At 37.6% G+C, this 21,859-nt stretch overlaps 2 protein-coding genes across 14 annotated transcripts in view; one reads left to right on the forward strand and one right to left on the reverse strand.

Moving 5' to 3' along the window:
• NDUFV1 (NADH:ubiquinone oxidoreductase core subunit V1) overlaps window positions 1-21,859 on the reverse strand; it is a 587,185-nt gene that overhangs the window by 352,175 nt on the left and 213,151 nt on the right. The gene's annotated exons all lie outside the window — the stretch shown is intronic.
• CAMK2G (calcium/calmodulin dependent protein kinase II gamma) overlaps window positions 1-21,859 on the forward strand; it is a 125,271-nt gene that overhangs the window by 97,181 nt on the left and 6,231 nt on the right. For 2 of the 13 annotated variants that reach the window (XM_053450563.1, XM_053450565.1), the window contains 6 exons: window positions 1,759-1,799; window positions 6,105-6,137; window positions 12,285-12,353; window positions 15,359-15,403; window positions 16,245-16,293; window positions 18,916-19,041. In XM_053450563.1, coding sequence (XP_053306538.1) covers window positions 1,759-1,799; window positions 6,105-6,137; window positions 12,285-12,353; window positions 15,359-15,403; window positions 16,245-16,293; window positions 18,916-19,041 — 363 coding nt within the window. Of the gene's footprint in view, window positions 1-1,758; window positions 1,800-6,104; window positions 6,138-12,284; window positions 12,354-15,358; window positions 15,404-16,244; window positions 16,294-17,608; window positions 17,723-18,915; window positions 19,042-21,859 lie in introns of all 13 variants that reach the window. The other 11 variants (XM_053450564.1, XM_053450566.1, XM_053450568.1 and 8 more) reach the window with 6 other exon arrangements.

Below are 21,859 nucleotides of genomic sequence, written 5' to 3' on the forward strand. Positions count from 1 at the left end.
TCTATATGTATATATAAGGTGTGTATATATAATTATAATATATATATATATGTGGGTGTGTGTGTATATATATATATATATATATATATTTTTTTTTTTTTTACTATAAACTGGATTATGGACTGTATCTGTAAATATTATGTTCTGTTTAGAGGGGAATATTTTAGAATTGTGTCAGAGTTGTTCTATGAGTAGTCCCTGCAGTGAACAGCTGGTTAAATTTGAAAAACGATGATACGACACAGATGGGTGAGTATCGTTACTTTACAAATGCTGCACAAATAAGTAAGCAGCAAGAGAGACAGTGCTATATATGCAATATATAGACGTGACATAAGTATATGCTAACTGGATGCAGAACCATATTTCAACATATAATCACTGCTATCATTAAACTATAAATTTAATAGTTTTCCTTTTTTTCCCCAATTATCTTTAGAAAAGGTAATACATATAAGTCGCTAACAGTTTACACATGACCTGAGTTTACATATGATCTGCATCTGCAGATATGCAACAAAGAAGCTTCAGGTGGTAGTCGTATTTTAAAGTATATCTGTTACTTAAAGAAATACTTAATTTTCTCATTAACATGTGACTATTTTTTGTTCTTGTAATATTTTAACATTTAAAAAAAAAAATCAACACTCACTTTTTTGTTTCCGTTACATTTCCCATCATGTCCCTGCATCCCGTTTCTGATTGGGTAGTTGTTTTCTACCATTTTTAAAATGTTTGTATCCTGCTTTTAAACAATTTACAAAACAAGAGTGGGATTTTAATGAATGACTAAAGTGTTAACGTCCTAGAGGGATTTTATTTAAAACGAAAAGCTATAAAAAAATTAATCACTTTAAAAACTACAGTGTGCCTTTTTTAACACAAAACGCAACTGAGATTCTATTGTTTTTAATAACGAATACCCATGGAAAGAATCCTTCATACAATTTGTGTGGGTACATATCATAATATGGGAATGTTTGTGGTATCAGTAATCAGTATCAGTAATAGTTGCTGTTGTTACTCCGTAACTCAGTATTAATTATACTGTTTTTTTTTTCTATAAATCTGAATTATCTAGTTATAGTCCAATTCGAGAGGCAGTTTGAGAAAGTGCCTCGTGCCTTGAGTTTGTATTTGTTCTATTAGAATTGAGGATGTTTTAAATTCATGCAGGTGGGCATTACTGTATTTTATTGTATGATAAGGTAATCAATGAACTTACTGAAATATCCAGTGATAGAACACAAATATATCTATTTTTTGGGCAGGTAGACATTCTGGAGTTTTATGTGATTGATCAACGATTATGTGTTACAGGCAGATTTATCCTCAAGATTATTAAGGTTGCACTAACGTGCCAATTGGCCTGAGCTATAAATCAGGGCCCTTATTATGTCCCCATCTACATTTGCTAAAGTGCTCACCATTGAAACGCTGTTTTTGTTTAAACTACCAAACAGTATCTCTGATTTTAGTGACAGTGATGTCCGTATTTATTCAGACGCTTTACCAATTACTGTTGAATATTATGTAACGTACCTCTCGGAAAGTGCGTGCCAGATGGAAAGTGCGTTCTGTTTCGTTTGTGCGTGAAGGGTGCCTTTCTATCTGTTTAGATGTCAAGAACATGATTGTTATCTTCGACTAATCAATAGGATATTAACAATATGGGCATTTTTCCTACATGTGTTTTCAAAGAGATTGATGCTTTCATTGATTTTAACTGTCTAGTCATTTCCACGTTTCTCATTTCAGCTACTAGAAGTCTTTTGAACAGGAAGACCGATGGAGTTAAGGTAAGCTTGAAAATTACTTAAAGTGTTTTAATAAATAGCTGCAATCCTGAAAAAAATGACTTTTCTCCCCACAAATAACCTGAATATGTTAATCTGGCCAGTGTATGTAACAACTTTAATTATATTTGAGCAATTGATTATTGAAAAAAACAAGCTGGTGTGATTTTACATTTATGGGGGAAAAATGAACATATGAATTATAGATTTTGTACAACGTAATTAGTGCTTGTTCCTGAGTGTCCGATATGAACAGAGCTGCCTCTATCAAAAACGCAACATAGGACTGACTAGTTGGATCTCGGTGATATGATGATTTACAATAGACCAATAATATTAAGCATCAATTTCTCAATATTTTGGGCCTAAGGATTTGAGCAACAAATTGTGGTCACTAAACGACTGGGTCAGAGCATCTCCAAAACTGCTGCCCTTATGGGGTGTTCCTGTCATGAACTCAAACAGATGACCTACTGTAGCTCAAATTGCTGAAGATGTTAATGCTGGTTCTGATGTCAGAACACACAGTGCATCGCAGTTTGTTGCGGATGGGGCTGCGTAGTTGCAGACCAGTCAGGGTGCCCATGCTGACCCACTAGACCACGGAGCAATGGAAGAGGGTGGCCTGGTCTGATGAATCACATTTTTTTTTTACATCACATGGCTCCACCTTGGCAGTCAAAGAGATGTGCAACTGCAAACAAAAATACCTGCAGTTTTAGTACTTTAAGTATATTTAAAGAAAAAATAAAACTACTCTGTATATGTTTCTCTTTGAACCATTATCCATATCAAGTGATCAAATTACACAATATATCTGCTTTCTGCAATGTGTATACACTTGGTGTATATACACTTTGCTGAGCGTTGAAACAGAAAAATATTAATGTACATATCTCTATAACTGTCCACTCAGAGACCAGCATTTTAATAGAATTTAGAAAACTGTTCCATATTGCTGTATTCATATATAGCAATCACAGAAATATATGTATTGTGTCTGCATGCTCACCGCTACACAATATTTTGTTTTTTTTATAGATCCAAATCTCTTTTCTTAGGCAATGGTTTGGGGAGGGCAGTCATCTCTTCTGTTGGACAATAGTGTATTTCCATTATGCCTTGCTCTTGCATTTCCTCTAGCAAATGGTACTTCACAGCAATATGCTTGGTTCTGGGGTTGATTCTCTCTGTTTCAACCAACTTCATACAACCTTGGTTGATTTCTAGAACTAGTATGGATTTAGACATATCCATCCTCATATATAAAAGAAGCTGTCAAATCCAAATTGCTTCATCACTTGCATATGCTGCTGCTACATATTCTGTTTCAGTTAAAGAAACTACAACAATAATTTGCTTTCGACTAGACCAGCTTATGGTTTCTCCTCCTAGGTGAAAGATCCAACAACTTGTACACCTGCGGTCAGTTGTGTCTTCTGCACAGTCAGCATCTACATTTGCAATTAAGGCTGGTGGTAAAATACCAGCACTTTAAGTATGTTTTCAAAAATATATGATTTGATGTGGTAAATTAAACTGACCGGTTTCAAAGATCTCCCGAATAGGACATGAGGCAGAATTTTCAACATGTCAAAATTCTAGTTTAAAAAATGCACACTTTCCAAAGTGGCCTTTTAATGCCCAAACAACCCCACAAACCCATGCATGGGTGGTATCACTGTACGCAGGAGATGTTGCTGAACACACATTGGGATGTTGTTTGACAGCGACATATTCGAAAAACAGATTAAAGTAGGTATAATAATTAAAGCATCGGTTCAGTAAACTGAACCTTTTTTCGGAACACTTAAACAGGGTAAATGGTAGTGCAGACATTAGGAGCTATATACCGGCTATCAGCATTGTAATCAAATAAAGATTAAAGTTCTTATAACCCCTTCAGTCTCCTATGGACGTACTGGTCTCAAGAATCCCCTATGGACAAACCGGTACGTCCTGCCCTTCTTGCAGCGTTTGACAGCCTGGACAAACATCGGAAAACTGTTACATTTTTAAATGCCCGATTGCTGCTGACATCACCCGGAAGGTCATCGGAGCACAGGCTATCCCATGCAGGGTCTGTCCAGATGAGGCACAGACACTGTGATCTCTATGCAAGTCTGTGGGGACTTGCATAGAGATCAGAGTGTGATCGGTGCAGGGGGAATCGCAAGGAGGAGAGTGAGAAACCATGTTTCTCACTCTTCTCCCATGATGACAAACAAAACAAAGGAAAAAAAAGGTTGTGATTTAAAAAAAATCACTAAAATACAATAAATAATAATAAAAAAAAGAAAACTAAAACAATCAGTGAGCTAAGTGGGTAGTACTCAGCCTGCTGACTACTTATTTGAATTTGTCCTTAAAACACTTCCTGAGCAGAAGGTTTATGGGATTAGCAGTAGGAAGTTTAGCTGTAATTGATGGATTGGATTGGCCCTAATCGAAACTGCTTGGCTAATTGGTGTGCTTTCCTTTGTTAAAGGGACAATCTAATTTACCTGACTACCCCAGAATAATGCATATTAAAGTTCTCTGTGAGTACTCTTCTGACACTGTCTCACTCTCCTCATGTGAGGGATGACTTTTGACATATACGCACTGGGGTCTGTTCAGCCAAGCCAGCACTGAAGCTGCTAAGGATGCATTTAGCTTCAGGAGTCTGTAGAATCTCACTGTGCATTTACAAAGTGGATCACATTTTAAAGGGATTATGCAGCTATGATATGCATTAAATGATGGCTGGAATTTAACATATAGAATTGTTTCCTTTTTCCTTTAAAATTGGGGGTATGTTTGTGCTAAAGTTCATTTTTTTTTAATTATGTTTCATTTTTGAGAGCACAATCTATCCTTTCGAGGCTGTGGTTTTCCATCATTGTGCACACCCTGTAGTTTTCCTAGTGGTGTTAGACTGCAGGCACAATCATTCCTAGTCTCTGGACATAGTTTGGAATGAAGTGCTTTGATTGTACAGGGACTGGAGAGTCTCTAGTTGGCTACTGTTGGCTTGGGCTGTTGTGATGAGCGACGTGTTTTCTAGCAGGGGTTAATACAGGGTTAACACGGTAAAAGTACGCAGCAGCTTTAGTGCCAGGATTTCAAAGGTCTATAAGAGCAACTCTATTGGCATCTTCTAGGATCAACCAATGAAGGGCAGCTGCTCGATCAATAGAGTAGCTCTTACGGACCTTTAACTCCTGATTCCAAAGCCATTAGTCTCATTAGTCTCAAGTTGCTCTGAGGTGCACCTTGCCCTGCTCTTTACCAGGAGGACTAAAAGCCCTGTTCCTCTGAGGCCAAATTTGCTTGGGAGGAAAAGGGCAAGGTGCACCTCAGATCAACTTGGCCCGGGGAGACCAATGGCTTCAGCTCCTGGATTTAAATTTTAAAGGTCCGTAAGAGCGACTCTATTGGTCGCCGGCAGGGGCCTCCTCTAGTATCAACCAGTAAAGGGCAGCTCCTCTTCATTGGTTGATGCTAGAGGAGCTCCCTTCCAGCGTGATCCAATGGATTCCCATTCCTGTTAACCCTGGCAACACTACATAGACAAAGTAGGCACAGGGCAGTGACTTGTATGAGGGAAGGGACCAGGGAGATTAGCCAGGAGATATTTACGAAGACTAACACGAAGATTCTTTGTGCTGTGCTTCTTCGTCTTCCTGTACGTTTACCCACCCCCATATTAGTTTATTTGGTATTTGATTCTGTTGTCCTGAATATGAATGCACAACTCTAGTAAAAATATAATGCATTCCTATTCGGTTACATGCCCTTTTTTTGTGTGATTCAGGACATCTTCTACGTCGAATGTGACAAGGGAGATAGGCGTCTTTTAATAGCGTGTAGTTCATTACTTTATTACTTCATTTTTTCTTTATTACTTTATTTTGTTGTGGTTTATATCTAGATGGTGTTCGAAGACTGAATCTGTATTGTGAATTAATTGTGCCTATCGAGTCACATATACTAGCATCTTCTTCCTGTTAGTGTCATAAATCTATTCCGGGTTCCCTTTTTTGAATTAGTGCTTTGCTCTCTAACCCAGTTATTTTTCAAACTTTGGGGGGGGGGGATCATGTTTTCTTACATGAACACTTTTGACAGGTGCTTTGAAGCCACTCAAAGAGGGGGGTCTCTGTTTACTCTTTGCTTCTTGTCTGTTTGCTTGTTTTCCTTCTCTTTGTGGGACTGGCTACCCCACTCTCGCCTCACTAACGTGATCTTCCTTGTCTGTTCTTTTTATTACCATGCCCCTTCCCCTCTCTCTCTCTCCCACTCTTCCCTCCTGACTGGTCTGTCTAGAAAAGGAAGTCAAGCTCCAGTGTGCATTTAATGGTGAGCACTCCTCTTTGGCAGCGTGGAATCACTGCATTGCTCACTGACTCACCTTTAAGCCATGCATGCTTTTGCTTGGACTCATTACTGTCAGCATGTTTTGGTAGGTCGTAACCTGCCAACCTACATTCATGTCACCATTTACCAATCACCAACCCACTCCTGCCGGCCTGGTTTTTTTTTTTTTTTTTTTTTTAAACAAACAAAAAAATCGGTATCAGGGAATAAGTGGTAATGTAAGCTTGTTTTGGATGTAGTCTAGACAAGATAAGTAGAGCTGATTTCTTGACTGACATCTCTGGGAAAAGTCAAACAAAGGAATAAAACTTGTACAGAGCCTTGGAATCCTCTGAGATTTCTGGGCAATCATGCTCTGTGGCTATAGGATTAAATGTTTTGGGCCATTGGATATCAGTAATAGCATAATAGCTAGTACCTTCCTGTGATGGAACAGTCAAATGCACGTTTATTGTTTATTTTTATCTCACTTATCGAACAATTGAAATCACTGAACCTCCTTGGAGATGGTTTCCTAGCAGGGTTGGAAACCCTTCTCTTAATTCCATGCTCGTGCATCCTAGCCCATGTAGGTGGCTAGCGTGCACCACTTCAGAACCTGGTGTAAAGCAATAATTTGTGTGGTCTTACTATGTGTGCATGCAAAAATACCTAACCCTGCCGTCTGATTAGGCTAGGTTCTAGTCCTTAGGCAAGTAACCAAATAGTATTGGTTACTTAAACATTGCTTGGTTTGAAGGTTGATAGGAATCAGTGAGCTATCATGGCTTTATCGGCCATGAGACTTTCTCTTGGACGAGTCACATGTATGAGGTGTTTTGGCCATTGAGTTTAAAATTTCTGTTCCATTGTGCTTTTCTCTGTGCAAATAATATTACTTGCAGTCAGGCCATCGCAACAGCATTGTATGCCCTGGGCAAAACAATGCCTACACCCCAAAATTAACATGAGGTGAGGAGTAATAAACATAAACTTTGGATAGTTAATCTAGTGTGATTAGTGCTGAGTGTCTAGTTGTGTTGGTGTGAGTGTCTGTGTGGGTGCATTAGTGTAAGTTTCTGGATGTGTGTGTTAGTGTGATTGCCCTTCCCGAGGTCAGGCTCTGGATCCACCTCTGGCTCAGCAGGGAAGCTGCGTGCACCACAACAAAAGATCTCATTGCTCTTATACACAAAGATCACTTGGACTTATTAGAGATGTGACTTATTTGTAAGATTTTTAGATACCAAGAGCCTCATTAGTTAGACCAGTCAGAAGTATTGTGCCTATTTAATAGAGCTAGGAGATAGATGATAGTATTAACCCATCGTTTATTTTCATCTGAAATTACATAGTGCTTGCGGAATTAGGGAGCCATTTTCCAAATCTACTATACATCATGATTGAATTGAAATTTCCATCTTATTGTAATGCTTAGAGGTATGACTTTGTCTTCCTGTGTTGTACACAAACAACTAACAATATCGAGGGGAAATACGGTACTAGTTATCTGTGGAGGAAAACAAAAAAGATGATTTATTCAAATGGTAGGTAGAGCCTACTTATTACCCAACATAAGCAATGACAAATCTTCCTGGCAAATGCCACAGCAGTTGTGGCAGCATAAGGTTGTATTGCCTTCAGACAGACTTCTTGAGAAAAGCTTGGAGCACCAGCCCAATCCTGTTGCTGGAGCTGTGACAAGAAAGTTAATGTGGAGTGAGTCATACTCTGGGAATCTGGATGATCTGTTGTTTTAGCTTAAAATAGACTACTTGTACATCTTAAACCCTTTAGTCCTGATTACAAATACAAGTTAGGGGTCAGTCTGTTATAGGACCAGTGTATCGTGCTTGACATTGTATAGTTATAAACGCACTTGGTTTATACAGCTTTAAACATTCATTTTATAGATGTTTCATAATTGAACATGTACCACGCTGATTATCCTTTAGTAAAACAAATCTGTCAGTTTCCTATTTTATTGCTCTATAAAACAAATAAACAAACGTTCTAATGTGTATAGCATGGGATCAACCATCTGCATGATTACTCCTCAATGTTAAGTCATTTGTGACCTGTTACATCCTTTGTAAGGCTGGGGTGAGGAGAGGAGAGAGAAACAGAATTTGACGGCAGATAAGAACCATTCGGCCCATCTAATCTGCCCATTTTTCCTGATATAAGGGGTTTAACCCCCTATCAGTCCTTGGTCAGGTACTATGGGGAAGATAGCATTATGCCCATGCTGGTTTAAATATCCTAACTGAGAGGACAGGATACAGGAGCTGCCTCAAATTCCTTGAGGTTAATATTCAAATGAAATATTTCTTAAAGTTACCTTAATTGTAAAAAAAAAAAAAAAAAAAAAAAAAAAACTCACAAGATCTGATTATTTTTTTTGCAATAATATAGTTGAGCTAAAAAGCTATGATAGCAGCAGTTTCCATTTTCCTTATTTTACTTCTCATTATATTGTTAATGTATATACACGTATTAATGTTTATATTTTGTGGTGTGATGTAGTATGGTTGTGTGACGGGCACGCCTTGTACCCCGGCTGAGTACGCCCGTCGGTTCTGCAATGCTTCCTGCCGGGACCGAAAGGGTTAAACCGCTGCCAGCGCTATATGATACTAGCGGGGCAGCGTTCAGGAACTGGCCCGGTGTCCCTCCGAACCTACCCCCGCAGCTCGACGAGGCGCAGCTACAGACGGTGCAGAGATTGTCCTGAGAAGGACAATAGGTGATATAGCAGGTCCCTGAAGCATTAGATGAGACTAATGTCAAGGGAAAGAAGAACACTTTATTGGGAAACACACAGGCTTATATACAGGTCAGGCACCACGCTTAGGCCACAGAGCCCCGCAATGTCCGTATGGCTTTTTCCGTAATTCTCGGGGTGATTCCGTAGGAGTTGGGGCGATCCCTGGGTGCCGATGGATAGCTTGGGGTCCTGGGGTATCCTGTCCAAAAAGCAGTGCGATCGGCCAAAGGTACCCTGAGCGACAACCGTTCAAAATTTCCCCCGGGACGGACCTCGAGATAGCCGGTGTCCGTACGATAACCGCACCGGCCGATCTCCTTTCGCCTGGCAGTCCCAGCGACTGGGAATCTGCCGGAGGCTCCCTCTCCAAACCACCCCTTGTCTGTATTGACTGCATTGAAATTAAAAGGACACTGTGATGGAATGTTCATCATGGCAGAGCATTTGTGAGCATGTCCTAGGGTTCAGCATTAGGCAGCTATATGCAGAAAAGGTTAAGCCAGGCTTAATGGCCTGTGCCCATCCCCATAACAGTAAAACTGAGTGTAGATTCTTCTCAGATTGTCACACTCTATAGCTTAACATGATTGGGTGCCTTTTGCTCATAGTGTAACATGGAGCAAGAAGGGGGCCCTCTGGCTGCTGTTTAAAGAACTGACTTTTCCATATGAGCTGTCGTTTCCCCATACCAGCTGTAGGTGTTTACACACTTCCTCTGATATTGATTGATCATTGTTGGTTGTCTCAATCCCCCATTTGTTGGCTGTGTTTTTTCCCTAAAAAAACACTTACACTTGCAACCACGTCTTGACTGGTTCTTGGGTTTCAAAGCTTCAGAAAGAACTTCCCCAGGACCCTGGACAGTCAATGTTTAACCTTTGAGACTCTGGTTCCCGTCATAGCCATGCCAACCAACATATGCACTTTAATAAGTATAATAATCCCCATATGCATATGTATCTTTACATAGCTGTGATATATATATATATATATATATATATATATATATATAATGTGAGATATATATATGTGTGTGTGTGTGTGATATGTTCAGACCCCTGTGCGCATATATATGCAAAAAGTGCACCCATTCATTTTGATGGGAGTGCTATCTTTTTTTTTTTGGCCGCTTCAAAACATTCACTCCATGACATGAATTGATAGGCCATGGAGGAGGAGGGCAGCTTGAACTACAGGGCTGCAAATTCTATCTCAGGTAAGGCTTTTACACCCTTTCCCCACCTACTATCTCCTGTTCAGCATCGCGCATGCACAGGATACTTACCACTAACCATCTACAGTGCTGGCACACCCTTCATGCATCTGCGGAAATTCTTTCCATTAAGAGCACTTGACTGGCTGGTAAAACTGACGTGAATAGCGAAGCGCAAAATTGTTTTTTTTCCTCCTTACAGGTAAAGGATGCATATTAACCCCTTAATGACCAATGATGCACCAGGCATGTCACAGAAAAAATGGTCAGTTAATGACTAATGACGTGCCTGGCATTCAGCAACACAGAGAACGGGAGCAGGGGAAATGTGTGGATGCCTGATTTTAAAGAGCTTAGGAAGCGAACAACAATCACCTCCTAAGGTTCAATGGTTTAGCTGAAAGGCTAAAAGTGAGGCACTCGGCAACAGCGAAAACCCAACCCCGGGTGCACAGTGACAGATCCAAAAAGCTGTCACAAGCGCCACTGTGAGAGATTTTTCCTCTCACAAGATGGTGTCCTTTAAAAATAAAAAAAAAAATTGGTAACATTTAAAAATAATAATGCAGTGATGTCACCATCAGGGGAACCATCCAGTTCCAAGTTTTTATAAACACGAGCTAAATTAGCGCTGTATCTTCCCAAAAAAAGTTAAAATACTAGTATTTCGAATTTCCACGGGGTGTCTATTAAAAAAAAAAAAAATGGTTTAATATAGTAAATTGAATTGCCACGTTCAAAAATGTCCCAAAGAGGGCATAGGCGCAGACTGACCAGATGTCAAAATGGAGAAATAAAAGCACACCTCCCAAACAACCCAACAAACCCATGCATTGGTAGTATCACTGTACCCAGGAGATGTTGCTGAACGCATAGTGGGCTCTAAATTCATACCTGAAGTACAATGTGTGTGGGAAAAAAAACACAAAAATGACTAAACTTTGACAAAGGCTGGTGGTAGAATTTGTGCATGCAAAGGGTTAAAATACCAGCATTTGAAATACCCTGGGGTGTCTAGTTTTCAAAAAATGTGATCTGATATAAGTTGAATTAGCCAGCTTCAAAGATGTTTTACAGATAGCAAAATGCCACTTGTTCTTATTGCCCTATAACTTGCAAAAAAAATTTGGGTATTTCTAAACCCGGGGCAAATACTAGAATCTATTTAGCAGGTTTTTTCATTAACTTTTGTAGATGAGTAAAAGATTTTTCAAATAAAAGTAAGAAAAGTTTTATTTTTTTAATTCACCATTTTTTTGTAGGGAAATTAGATATGGCCCTGACAAATTCGCTACTGGTCTCTACTAGTAACAGGATAACCAGGTTTTAGTAATGGAGCTCCGGACCAAACAAATGTTACTATGCCTATATAATCACTTTTCAAACTTTGCAGAATCACTCTATTCTACATAGTCATATGTGCTATGTATTCAGACAATTTTGAAAAACAGAACGGCGAGCATAGCAATCAATGGAACAGGATTGTTTAGTTGCTTTATTTTTAGCTAATTTTAACCAGAATTGGTCTTTATAAGTAATCCTTCATGTTGTGAGTAAGGGTGAACATGTGGCTTAAATTATTCAAAGATTTTTGATCGCATCAGATGGATATGACTTGTTTCTATGTTGACGTATACAGGCATTAGTCACACCTATTGTCAGTGTCTGTTCATATTTTGTTGTATATCCGAAGCACCATAGGTTTGACTTTTGCTTCTCATTCACTTCATATGCTGTTTCTCTATATAAAACCAAGGTATTTTTCCTGCATCCATACCACACTGTGCACTCAAGCTTTCAATATCTTTTTTTTCCTTTGGTCCATTTTTGAGTAAATGTTTTTTTTACAGTTCTGAGCAAGATGTTATGCCAACTATCTCATTACAAGGAATTGCAAATCATGTCAACGTTTTTTGTTTTTTTTCTTTCCCCACAGACTTCTGTTTCTCGAACCAGTATTCATTGTAGTGTCACCAGACTGTTTTGTCTCATTGTTATCCATTCCAATATTGAGAATTGTATTATTTTTCTATATAGATTTTTATCCCACTGGTTTCTAAGGCAACTAATATTTTTCCAATAAAACGTGTTGGAGAGAGCCAGCAAAATAATTTTCTTGTGACATGTTCAGCCCATCAACAGGACTAAACCATCTGTTTTTCTATCTCAGCCGCAGACCAACAACAAAAACAGCATAGTAAGCCCAGCAAAAGAAAATCCCCCATTGCAGACAACAATGGTATCTTCCCCATCTATTACTTCTTCATGGGTTTCTTTATGTTTACTTTGTGAGCAATGGGGATGCCGCTTGTGTTCTGACATCCAGTGTTCATGTTTGCCTTTTTATATTTCCTTGTGTTTAATTGTTTTGTTCATGTTTAGTTTAACAGTGTATGGGGATATTTTTTTGTGTTTTCCTTCTTTTCACACATTGAGTGAGAGGGAGGATGAGAATGGCCCCCTGGACTCTAAAGGGGTTTCTGTTATTCTTATATGGTATTAGCAATAAATCAACTTTTTCGCTACCAGTTAAGCAAGCACTGCGTTGCCACGCTACCCACATCTGGTTGTGAAAGAGTTCAAGGGAAACTATAGTGGAGATAAATATTTCTCCTAAGTAAAAACATTTGGCAAAACCCCCCCCCAGAAATATATGTAAAACTTTATGTACCCTGAAGAAAAATTCACATTCATTGTGGGTTAATTCTACAAGGAAATGCACATTTCTACATACATTTTTGTGTGCAAATGCTAAAACGCTGTAGTGTACATTAAAATTGGGGCAGAAAGTTTATCAATGGTGGTTTCCCTTTAAGGAACCAGGAGGCCAGTAAACATGCAGGGTAGGGTTTAACTATAGAACTAACATGATGACCATTATTATATCCCTATGGTTTACTAAGCTGGAACTGCATTCTCTCATTAATATTTAAAAGTCACAATGCTTTTAAATAGCAAATATTTAAGATTTCAGATTATCAACCAATAGCTTGGGTTCATAATATAAAGTGGTGCCTTCATTTGTTTCTGTTCTCCTATTTATTCTACATAGGATCATTCTTTAAAACAAGGCATCGCGAAATAATGCAGAATGCTTCCTAGTAAAGATCCCTGTTCCCCCGGGAATCTTCCAAATTCTTCCGCATTAAAGTGCTTGATTATTTTCTTTGTTCTGTCAAGCTAGGACAGGATGCATGCAGTTACCAGGCTAGTACCATTGTACCATGGTGCGCTTAATTGTGTTGCATTTCCATCAGACCGGTCTCCAACTAACCTTTGATTTGGTTGTCGGGTTTGTGCTTTTTGGAAACTGGGAATATGCTGGTAATATGACATGTATTTAAAATAACATTTTCTGTTTAACTCCTTGTTGAGTAAAGTGAGGCACCTCCTATTTTTGGCAAAGCCTTATAACTGAGATTCTATCTATGAACAGTGCTGCAGACCAAACCAAATATGGCCATCAGCTTGTTACTGGCTGCAGTGTCTCCTCTCAGCCAATAGAATTCTGCCTTTTGAAAATGTATGTTTTTATTATTTGAAAAACACACCCTATTCTGGGCCACAAGCCCAATATATTATGATGGTCTCAGCTAGATGGCTTAGTAGTGACTGGTGGCCAACTTTCCTCAATTGGAGGTGCTGCATGATATGCATAAAAAAATGGTATATTCGTGAAATTGCAAGTTGTCTGGGGCAGAGATGGGCTACATATGATCTGAAACTGTTTGTCTGACCATTAATGGTTTACTGACTTGTGTGTTAAGTTTCCATAAAGATCTCCTATAATAAAAGTTTGGTACAGCATGAGTTAATTTATGGATACATGTCAATGATCTCTTCATTCCCGGAGCTGCCCATCTCTGACCCATAGCATATTGTGAATTTAATGCAAAGAACTGAGACAAGGGCCATGCGACATTGCAGATTACAGGTTAGGGGAAAATGTTTAAAAAAATATGCAATCATTGTTTGTGGTGCTATCCTATTCAGTACATCATACCTTATTTTGTCCAGTATATTTATCCAGTGAGTTTTCAGAAAATGATTTTTCTGTAGACTCGGTAAGCATTGCCTTTGGCTCTCTTCCAGAGTGTATACAGTTAAGCAAAAGTGCTTAAAGGTTCATTGTTGTGTATGTACATCAGTGGTATGTGAGTAGTTAATGATTTCTTTGAGTGACCTTCTTATATCTCTATGCATTATTTTCTGTTAATTCAGATTTAGACAGTCTTAAAAGGGATTTCTTATAAACAATGTGATTTCTTGTGTGTTATATAACGCAGACATTACAATTCTGTTGGTCAGCAGAATAAATGCAGGATGGGCAAGCAAATCCCATGGTCATCTTCCTAGAACTCAGAGGGTTAACTTTGGCACTGATCCAGATATGTGTCTATTGTTGTTTTTCTAGTATCCAGCAAAGTATCATGTATTATATCAATAGTTTTACTGATCTGAATAAAATGTAATGATTGCCCTATTTACTGAAATGCATGTCACATGTCTATCCTGTGACATGCAGTACAGTACATGGCAGGAAGCTAGATGTTTTCCCTTATGTCTACCATCTATATATGCCCTAGTCAATCATTTATGATTGCAAGTAATTGAACCTTAATTCAAACATTTCCCTTTATAGAGATCAGCTTCCAAATGTAATTATATAGCTAATTGTTGCATCTCTGTCAAAGCTTATTAGCATGAGTATTGTTCTGACAGCTGTTTAATCTCCATAGTGCAGATTCTCTTGAGTATTGCGTTATTTCCGTATTCTAGAAACGCATATAGACAGACACACAAAGTCAGTGTTTCATGTTTGTGTCCTAGCAAAATGGCTTCATATTCTTGCAATCTCATTTTGCCTTATTCCAAAGGTTTTAGGATCTATAAAGGATACCCTGTTGAGATGTACTCAACAGTATGTTTGACTTCCTTTAGTAATTGAAATGTTTCATGTTTTCTACCACTGAAATGCTTTGTTTATACTTTTGTCAGTGGATTATTGCATTTTTTTTCTTTATATAATTCCCTCTGTAGCCTGGACTGTATCTGACTGGTTTCCTATTGGTATGAGTGGAAAACCGTGCACTCTCACTTTTGTGCTTTGCAATTGTTGGTATGCATAAGAACCGCTATCCTAGTTTTAATGGCATGTGTGGTTTTCAAAACTGTTGGGGCAATGTTGGATATGTTTGTGTTACAATAAGGTTTGTTTTCTAAATTTGTTCTTCTTTATTCCAGGAACCTCAAACAACAGTTGTCCACAATGCAACAGATGGTACAAAAGTAAGAGGCGTAGTCGCTGTTTCCCATCCTGTCACTCATCGTAGCATTCAGCTGAAATTGTTCACCTGTCTTTAACACACTTACAGTTGTATATATTTTGTACATATAAAACAATTTTAGTGAGATGGAACCCCCAAATCTTTCTTGCTTAATTTTCAATAAGTGAACTTGCTGTTGCAACCCACAGTTCGTGGGGGGGGGGGGCTGATGTTGTGGGAGGATGTCTAGGGTACATATTAGTAGATATCCAGTACAGAAGCAAAGACAAACGTAAGCTATAACTGTGGGTACAGGTTCCTAGGCAGATACAGATGGCAAGCAGTTATAGCAGACAAAAGTAAACAACATGGAGATAGGCAAGCATTAAAAACATATCTATATATACAAAAGAAGCATGCAGAGTAGGTCTATGACCTAGCACTGATGAAAAACATGTGAATGCTTAGTTTATCATATGGGCACAAGATTTAAGCTTGCCACCACCTCAGTGTACTACACACCAGGCAACACTAGCCCTAAACTAAAAAACATAACACCCAAACTTAAACGGTAAGTAAGGGTGAAACTGGAACAGGTAGGAGAGAAACAGAAATATAGGGTGTGGCAGGACAGATACAAGGAATAAGCCATCACAAAATAGGGCACAGATATACTGGGAACTGGGTGCACACTAATGTCACAGCCTACAAGGCACAGAGCCCAACAATGCTCTTGTTTATGTTGAACCAATATCAACCTTGTTCCACGTGAGAAACCATTATTTGCCACTTGTACTCTTAAACAAACATCTGCTCTTAGGTTCTGTCCCTGTTCTAAACTTTAAATGTGTTCTGTTTTACAGGGCTCCACTGAGAGCTGCAATACTACAACTGAAGATGAAGATCTGAAAGGTGTGTATTGCTTAACGACTGAGAGGCTAAGAATCGTGAACAGATTACCAAAATATCCCCTGTTATCTCTGAAGGTTGTGACAAAAGGAGTTAGCATCACTAGCTTCCTGCTGATTGATCTGGTGTAATGACACGAACGTTGCTTATACCAAAATCACAGAATGCCTGAACTTCTGCCGAAAACAATATTGAGAGGGTCTTTCTAGACCTTCCTGAAAAATGGAGCCTTGCTGCGTGAACAGCAGCAGTGGGGATAAAACATGTTTTTTTTTTCTTAATACTTACTGTTTTTTGTATACTATTCAATATATTGTGTGTGTGTGGGTACACACTCAATCATTCTGCTTCTCTCCAAGACCCAATCTGCCCTAAATGGTTATGTTTTAAACTGAAAATGGGTTATAGCGTAGGCTATGTTGGAGTATTTATGAAGACGTTTTGTACAGTTTTTTCTTATATCTGACAAGTTGGGTTGAATGAGAGATTGCATAGCTAGGGAAGAGGATAAAAATATTATGTAACAAATTATAAATACAGGAGGAAGAGACAGGACAGTTTTTATAGGCAGACTAGATGGGCCAATTGTTTATCTGCCAGAAAATTGTTTTTGTTTCGTGTTTTTTTTTTTATTTGGTGCATAATGCATTGTGCTATGCATTTTCATTTTTTTATGTCGAAAGTTTTCTGTGGTTTTAGTGTGTTATTCTGTGTGATTATTGTGTATGGATCATGTTTATGTGCTCAACCACAAAGTTCAGTAAAAGTACTTATTTGTTTATCCTTTAGTGAGATACTTTTTCTACAAGAAGTACTAATTTAGCTATTCACAAACCCTAGAGCCTGCTTGTGGAAAAAAGCTCATTCATAGGTCATTCATAATATACGGTTAATGGGTTAAAATGATTAGCTGTCTTGCTGTATTTTGTAAATACGATTCCTTACACCGGGTAAAAAAGCTTATGAATGTGAATGTCTCACTTTATATTATGATATTGCCTCATAATATCATGTAATGAGGATGCCCTTGAGTTATTGGAAAATAGCAGATAACGGAATACATTTTATTAGTACTATTTATAACAATGTTGTGATGATTTTAGATTGGGTTGACTGTATCAGTGGTTGAAATAGTTGCACCTGGGGGAAAATATTGTGTGCATTGCAGTTAAAATACAGTACACATCATGTAAAATGTGTTATGAGACAGGCAGCTCCCTTAGCTGTAGCCGTACGATGGGTAATCAACAAGACTAAGTATTTTGCCATTCTTTAAGTGTTTTTTATGTATTTTGCTAACTTTCTGCAAACTGATCAGGATCTTTTTTCTGTCCTGGAGATGGCCCTTTGTTTCTCCAAGGATGGAGCCAAAGTGAAAGCAAAATACAGAATCGGTCCACACAATCCCACATTGGTATGTGTGTCTCAGCCAGTAAGTCCAGAGTGGAGTGCTGTGATTTGCTCCTTCTGTGCCCATTACCCTGTTCAACACAAACACAATATCAGTGCCTAAAAACTGCTGTTAGACAACTTTTTTTATTTGGCCTTAATGAGTGGGTTTGGTGACCGTATTGGTCCTCCTCGTGGTTTCTTCTTATATTTGTAAAAAAATGAATTGAATGTTTATAAACTTACAAACTTTATATAGTATGTTAGGGGTGACTTGGCATATTGCAATTTAAAGGGACAGTTTACTGTCCCAAACAACTTCCCCAAACATAAATGCATATGTAAGTATGTTAATATGCATTCATGAATTTGTAAAATAAATTTAAAAATGCCATCTACTTTCTGAGGATGCTGCAGTCACTGTTAGGAAAACATTCCCAAGATCAATGGGAGCTTTTTTTTGCACACACAGGGATCATGTTAGACTCCCTTGAATTGTTGTGCAAGCATGTGCTAAAGTGCACTGCTGATCTCGAGATGTAACTGGTCATAGGGGAGGAAAACAAATGCGTAGATCAAATCTTGGGGAATCCTTCTGTGCATTTGCACCCTGACTAAAGGTCTCTAAAATCAAGATATTCCTGTAAACTCCAAAAAGTAGGATGTGGATGGTGAATTTTCCATTGTGATGTACGTCATTTGGAAATATTTTTGGAGCAGGCTTATCAGTTTTATTGATTTTGAAAAACATGGTTTTGTAGATAGATTATTTTTTCTTGATATTTTGTCAGTGGTATTGTCGAACATATCTTATAAAATGGCATCATCACTGAAATAAATAGGGTTCAGGCCTGGAATGAATAAATGGCATCTCTAGCTGTTGAGTTATTGCCAACTACCTTCACCTGCATAATATCAGTCCATTACATTAGCTTTGTTTATAGAGTACCAGTAGATTTTGTAGTGCTATTACATTAGATAACAATATTTACACATGTTAAGATGTACTGAAGAAGCTCTTGTGAGTTTACCGTCCAAAGACCATACAGGCTTTGTATGCCATCAATGACAATCAAGAATCATCCGTTTTTAAATATTTTATACTGGGTGCATCTGTTTTATTTTTATATTGCGTCCTTTCTTTTGGCTGCCTTTTGTGTTGTTAAAGTGTAGCTGGTATACCCATTATTTTTCACACCCACATTCTTCTGTTAATGCTTATGTTTATTTTTGCAGCTACCATGTCTTGTGAAGACAAACTGCTTGCCTGGGAGAGCCCAGGTCACACTCTGGAGATAGAGCACCCCCAGAGGGAGCATGTGCTCACTCCAGTTGTACCATTTTCACATAGCAGTTCACTGTGTAAGTTAGCCACTGGATGGCTGTAGTTAATAGATAATTAGATAATTCTGTTGGTTTCTAGTTAGGTGTTTGTGTTGGTTTTTACCCTTTCAAGACCTATAGCTGTCTTCCTTTGTTTTAGTCGTTCATTACTTCAGTTAGATGACCCCAATTATCCCTTTGTGATCTATACACTAGTTGTTAAGATATAGAGTGTCTTCACATGCTCTCCTGTCAATCATCATCCGGTCATACGTTCTTCAAGTAGAAGCCAACAGTTCTGTTAGAATATTCTTTGTCTTGAATATCTAAGCTTCTCCAGTGATCAAACAGCAATCAAGACCACAGCTTCAAAGTCTATTAATTAGGTTTATTCGATGACAAATTATCAATTCATACAATACCAATGCTGGAACAAATGTTGATAAAAGGTACTGTAGGCTTAGTATCTTGGTGAGATGAAGATGAGAGCGTGGAAAGAGACCTTGTCCTTGTAGTCATGCCAATTTATACCCCTTTACATTTGGTTAGGGTATACGTAACGGAATCCTATTGGAACAGTAATATGATACACCAGCATTCCACAGAAGACCCTCTAAACTACGTCACTTAATTGATACCATATGTTCCTAGCACTCGAGTTGCATTCAGGCCTAAAATGTGCAGAACAAAATAAGAGTGTAAAAATGATTTCTTACATTTCCCCCTGTTTATGGTTATGTACCATAAATAAATGTTTGCTGTCCATTCATACAACATTCGTATCACATTCGTATCACATTCAGTGAGTGCAGGAAGATATGTAGACGATAATATTATAAAAAAGAATCTGTGGAAGACTGATGCATCCTACGTCTTAAAGTTTCCCTTAATATCATCTCTCCTTGCTTTATCTTTTCTCTAATTGTTAAATACGATTTTCTTATTCTCCATAATAAACATATTTGAAAAATAATACATATAAAAGACACAAATAAAACAATAATAAATGGATGTAACAAAACATTGGTGATAGCGGAGCCAACAGATGATTTTGCCATAATTTCTGTTGACTTAGCAAAGTTTTTCCACCAAGATGTACCTGAGACTATTGACCATTCATGTTCTATGTTTTTGAGTTTACCTTGCTCATGTTGAAATACAATCTGTGCTTCTTTTAATTGTTTTTGCAAGACATTTAAAAATCCTACATCTTTCCTTATCTCATTTGCCCACTTTTGCCATGGAAATTCACTTACTTGTGATAAATTAAACTGTAGTGGCAAAACATTTAATTTTTGAGAATTAATTTGAGAAACATTAATTTGAGTTCCATATATATAGATTGCTATTGGATCGCCATCAATACAATACAGACCTTTCGATAATATTTCTGTATGCGTACATTTAGGAAACATCGCTTTAATCAATTCCCCATTAGACATTACCTGTACACATACTCTACCTTTCTCTATAGGCGTTACAAGATCGTTAGATGTTTTCACACTTTGAATTGTACCTGAACATGAGCTCTGGTTATGAAAACATGAATGATATATAGTTTCAGCTTGATGAGACAAACAAATAATTTTGGACACAAAATATAAACATGCAGACAAGTCTAACTGTTCCGGTTCTGACATATCTGTGGAAAAAAACAAAATCAGGATACTCTAATTTATAAAATAATAATTGTGTACTACTGACAGGTACTCCCAATACTCTCATAATGAATAATGTTTCTTCTTTATCTGCCATAGGTATTAAACATGTACCTTCACATACATTATTACTGCATCCTATTACTATACTCAATAAAACTACTTTGTTTATGATATGTTCCCAAAACCCAAATTTATCATCTTGTGTGTAGGTCCCTTTAGTCCAACTAAATAAATATTTAGGCCCTATCGTAACATTTAACCTCACATTACTTTGTCTTGTGACGTTAATTCTAATGTTACAAACTAATAAGTACCCTTTCATTACACCAAAACACACATGACCATTGAAATCATCAATTTCTCTTTTCTTCTTAATTATGTCTGGGAACCCTTGAGTATTGTTAAATTGGCTATAAATTTGTTGTCAAATCTGTAGATCTTCTTGACTCTGTAGATCTTCCTTAGAACCATCAATCATCAGTATGGTCACCGTCAGAACTGCTAGAAACAAAAAGGATTGTCTCTTCTTGAATGTCAGATGTCTTTGCCATGATGGAATTTTTAATAATTTGCATTGTCCATTCGATTCTTATATACAACCTAAAAAACACAACAGATATGCAGCATCAAAATCTTAGCTGATACAACACCTTTATTATTGTAGCACCTCACTATAAAACATGATGTAATGTTCTAATATGATTCTTAAGAACTTGTTTAAAATGATTAACATTAAATACTGCATCATTTTATAAAATAACCAAAAAGCAAATTATAACACATGAATTTGGATCATGAGATGAATTTAAGAATATGGACAATAGTAAATAATTAATACTTCAATTGATTACGGAAAAACATATTTGATCAATACAATACAATACATAGTAATCCTTTTTAGTCATGACGCAAAACCCTGTTCTCATGAACTAAATTAAGGTTTTGAATCAACCTGAGAAGCAAGAAAGGAAATATCCCTAACTTGTACTTCTGCAAATGATGGACACTATGTAGTTGCAGTTTAACAGATACAACATATAACATTACAGGATCTTAACTTACAGAATAAAACAAAACACAAAACGTTAACATATAACACATCTGATGTTGTTCATATAGTTTTTCTTATAAATAAATTAACTTATTCAAAGCATCTTCATAGAAGACAGAGTGCAGGGATACAGTATGAATTAGAG

This window comes from Spea bombifrons, chromosome 11 (assembly GCF_027358695.1).
Source record: "Spea bombifrons isolate aSpeBom1 chromosome 11, aSpeBom1.2.pri, whole genome shotgun sequence".
Lineage (NCBI taxonomy): Eukaryota > Metazoa > Chordata > Amphibia > Anura > Pelobatidae > Spea > Spea bombifrons.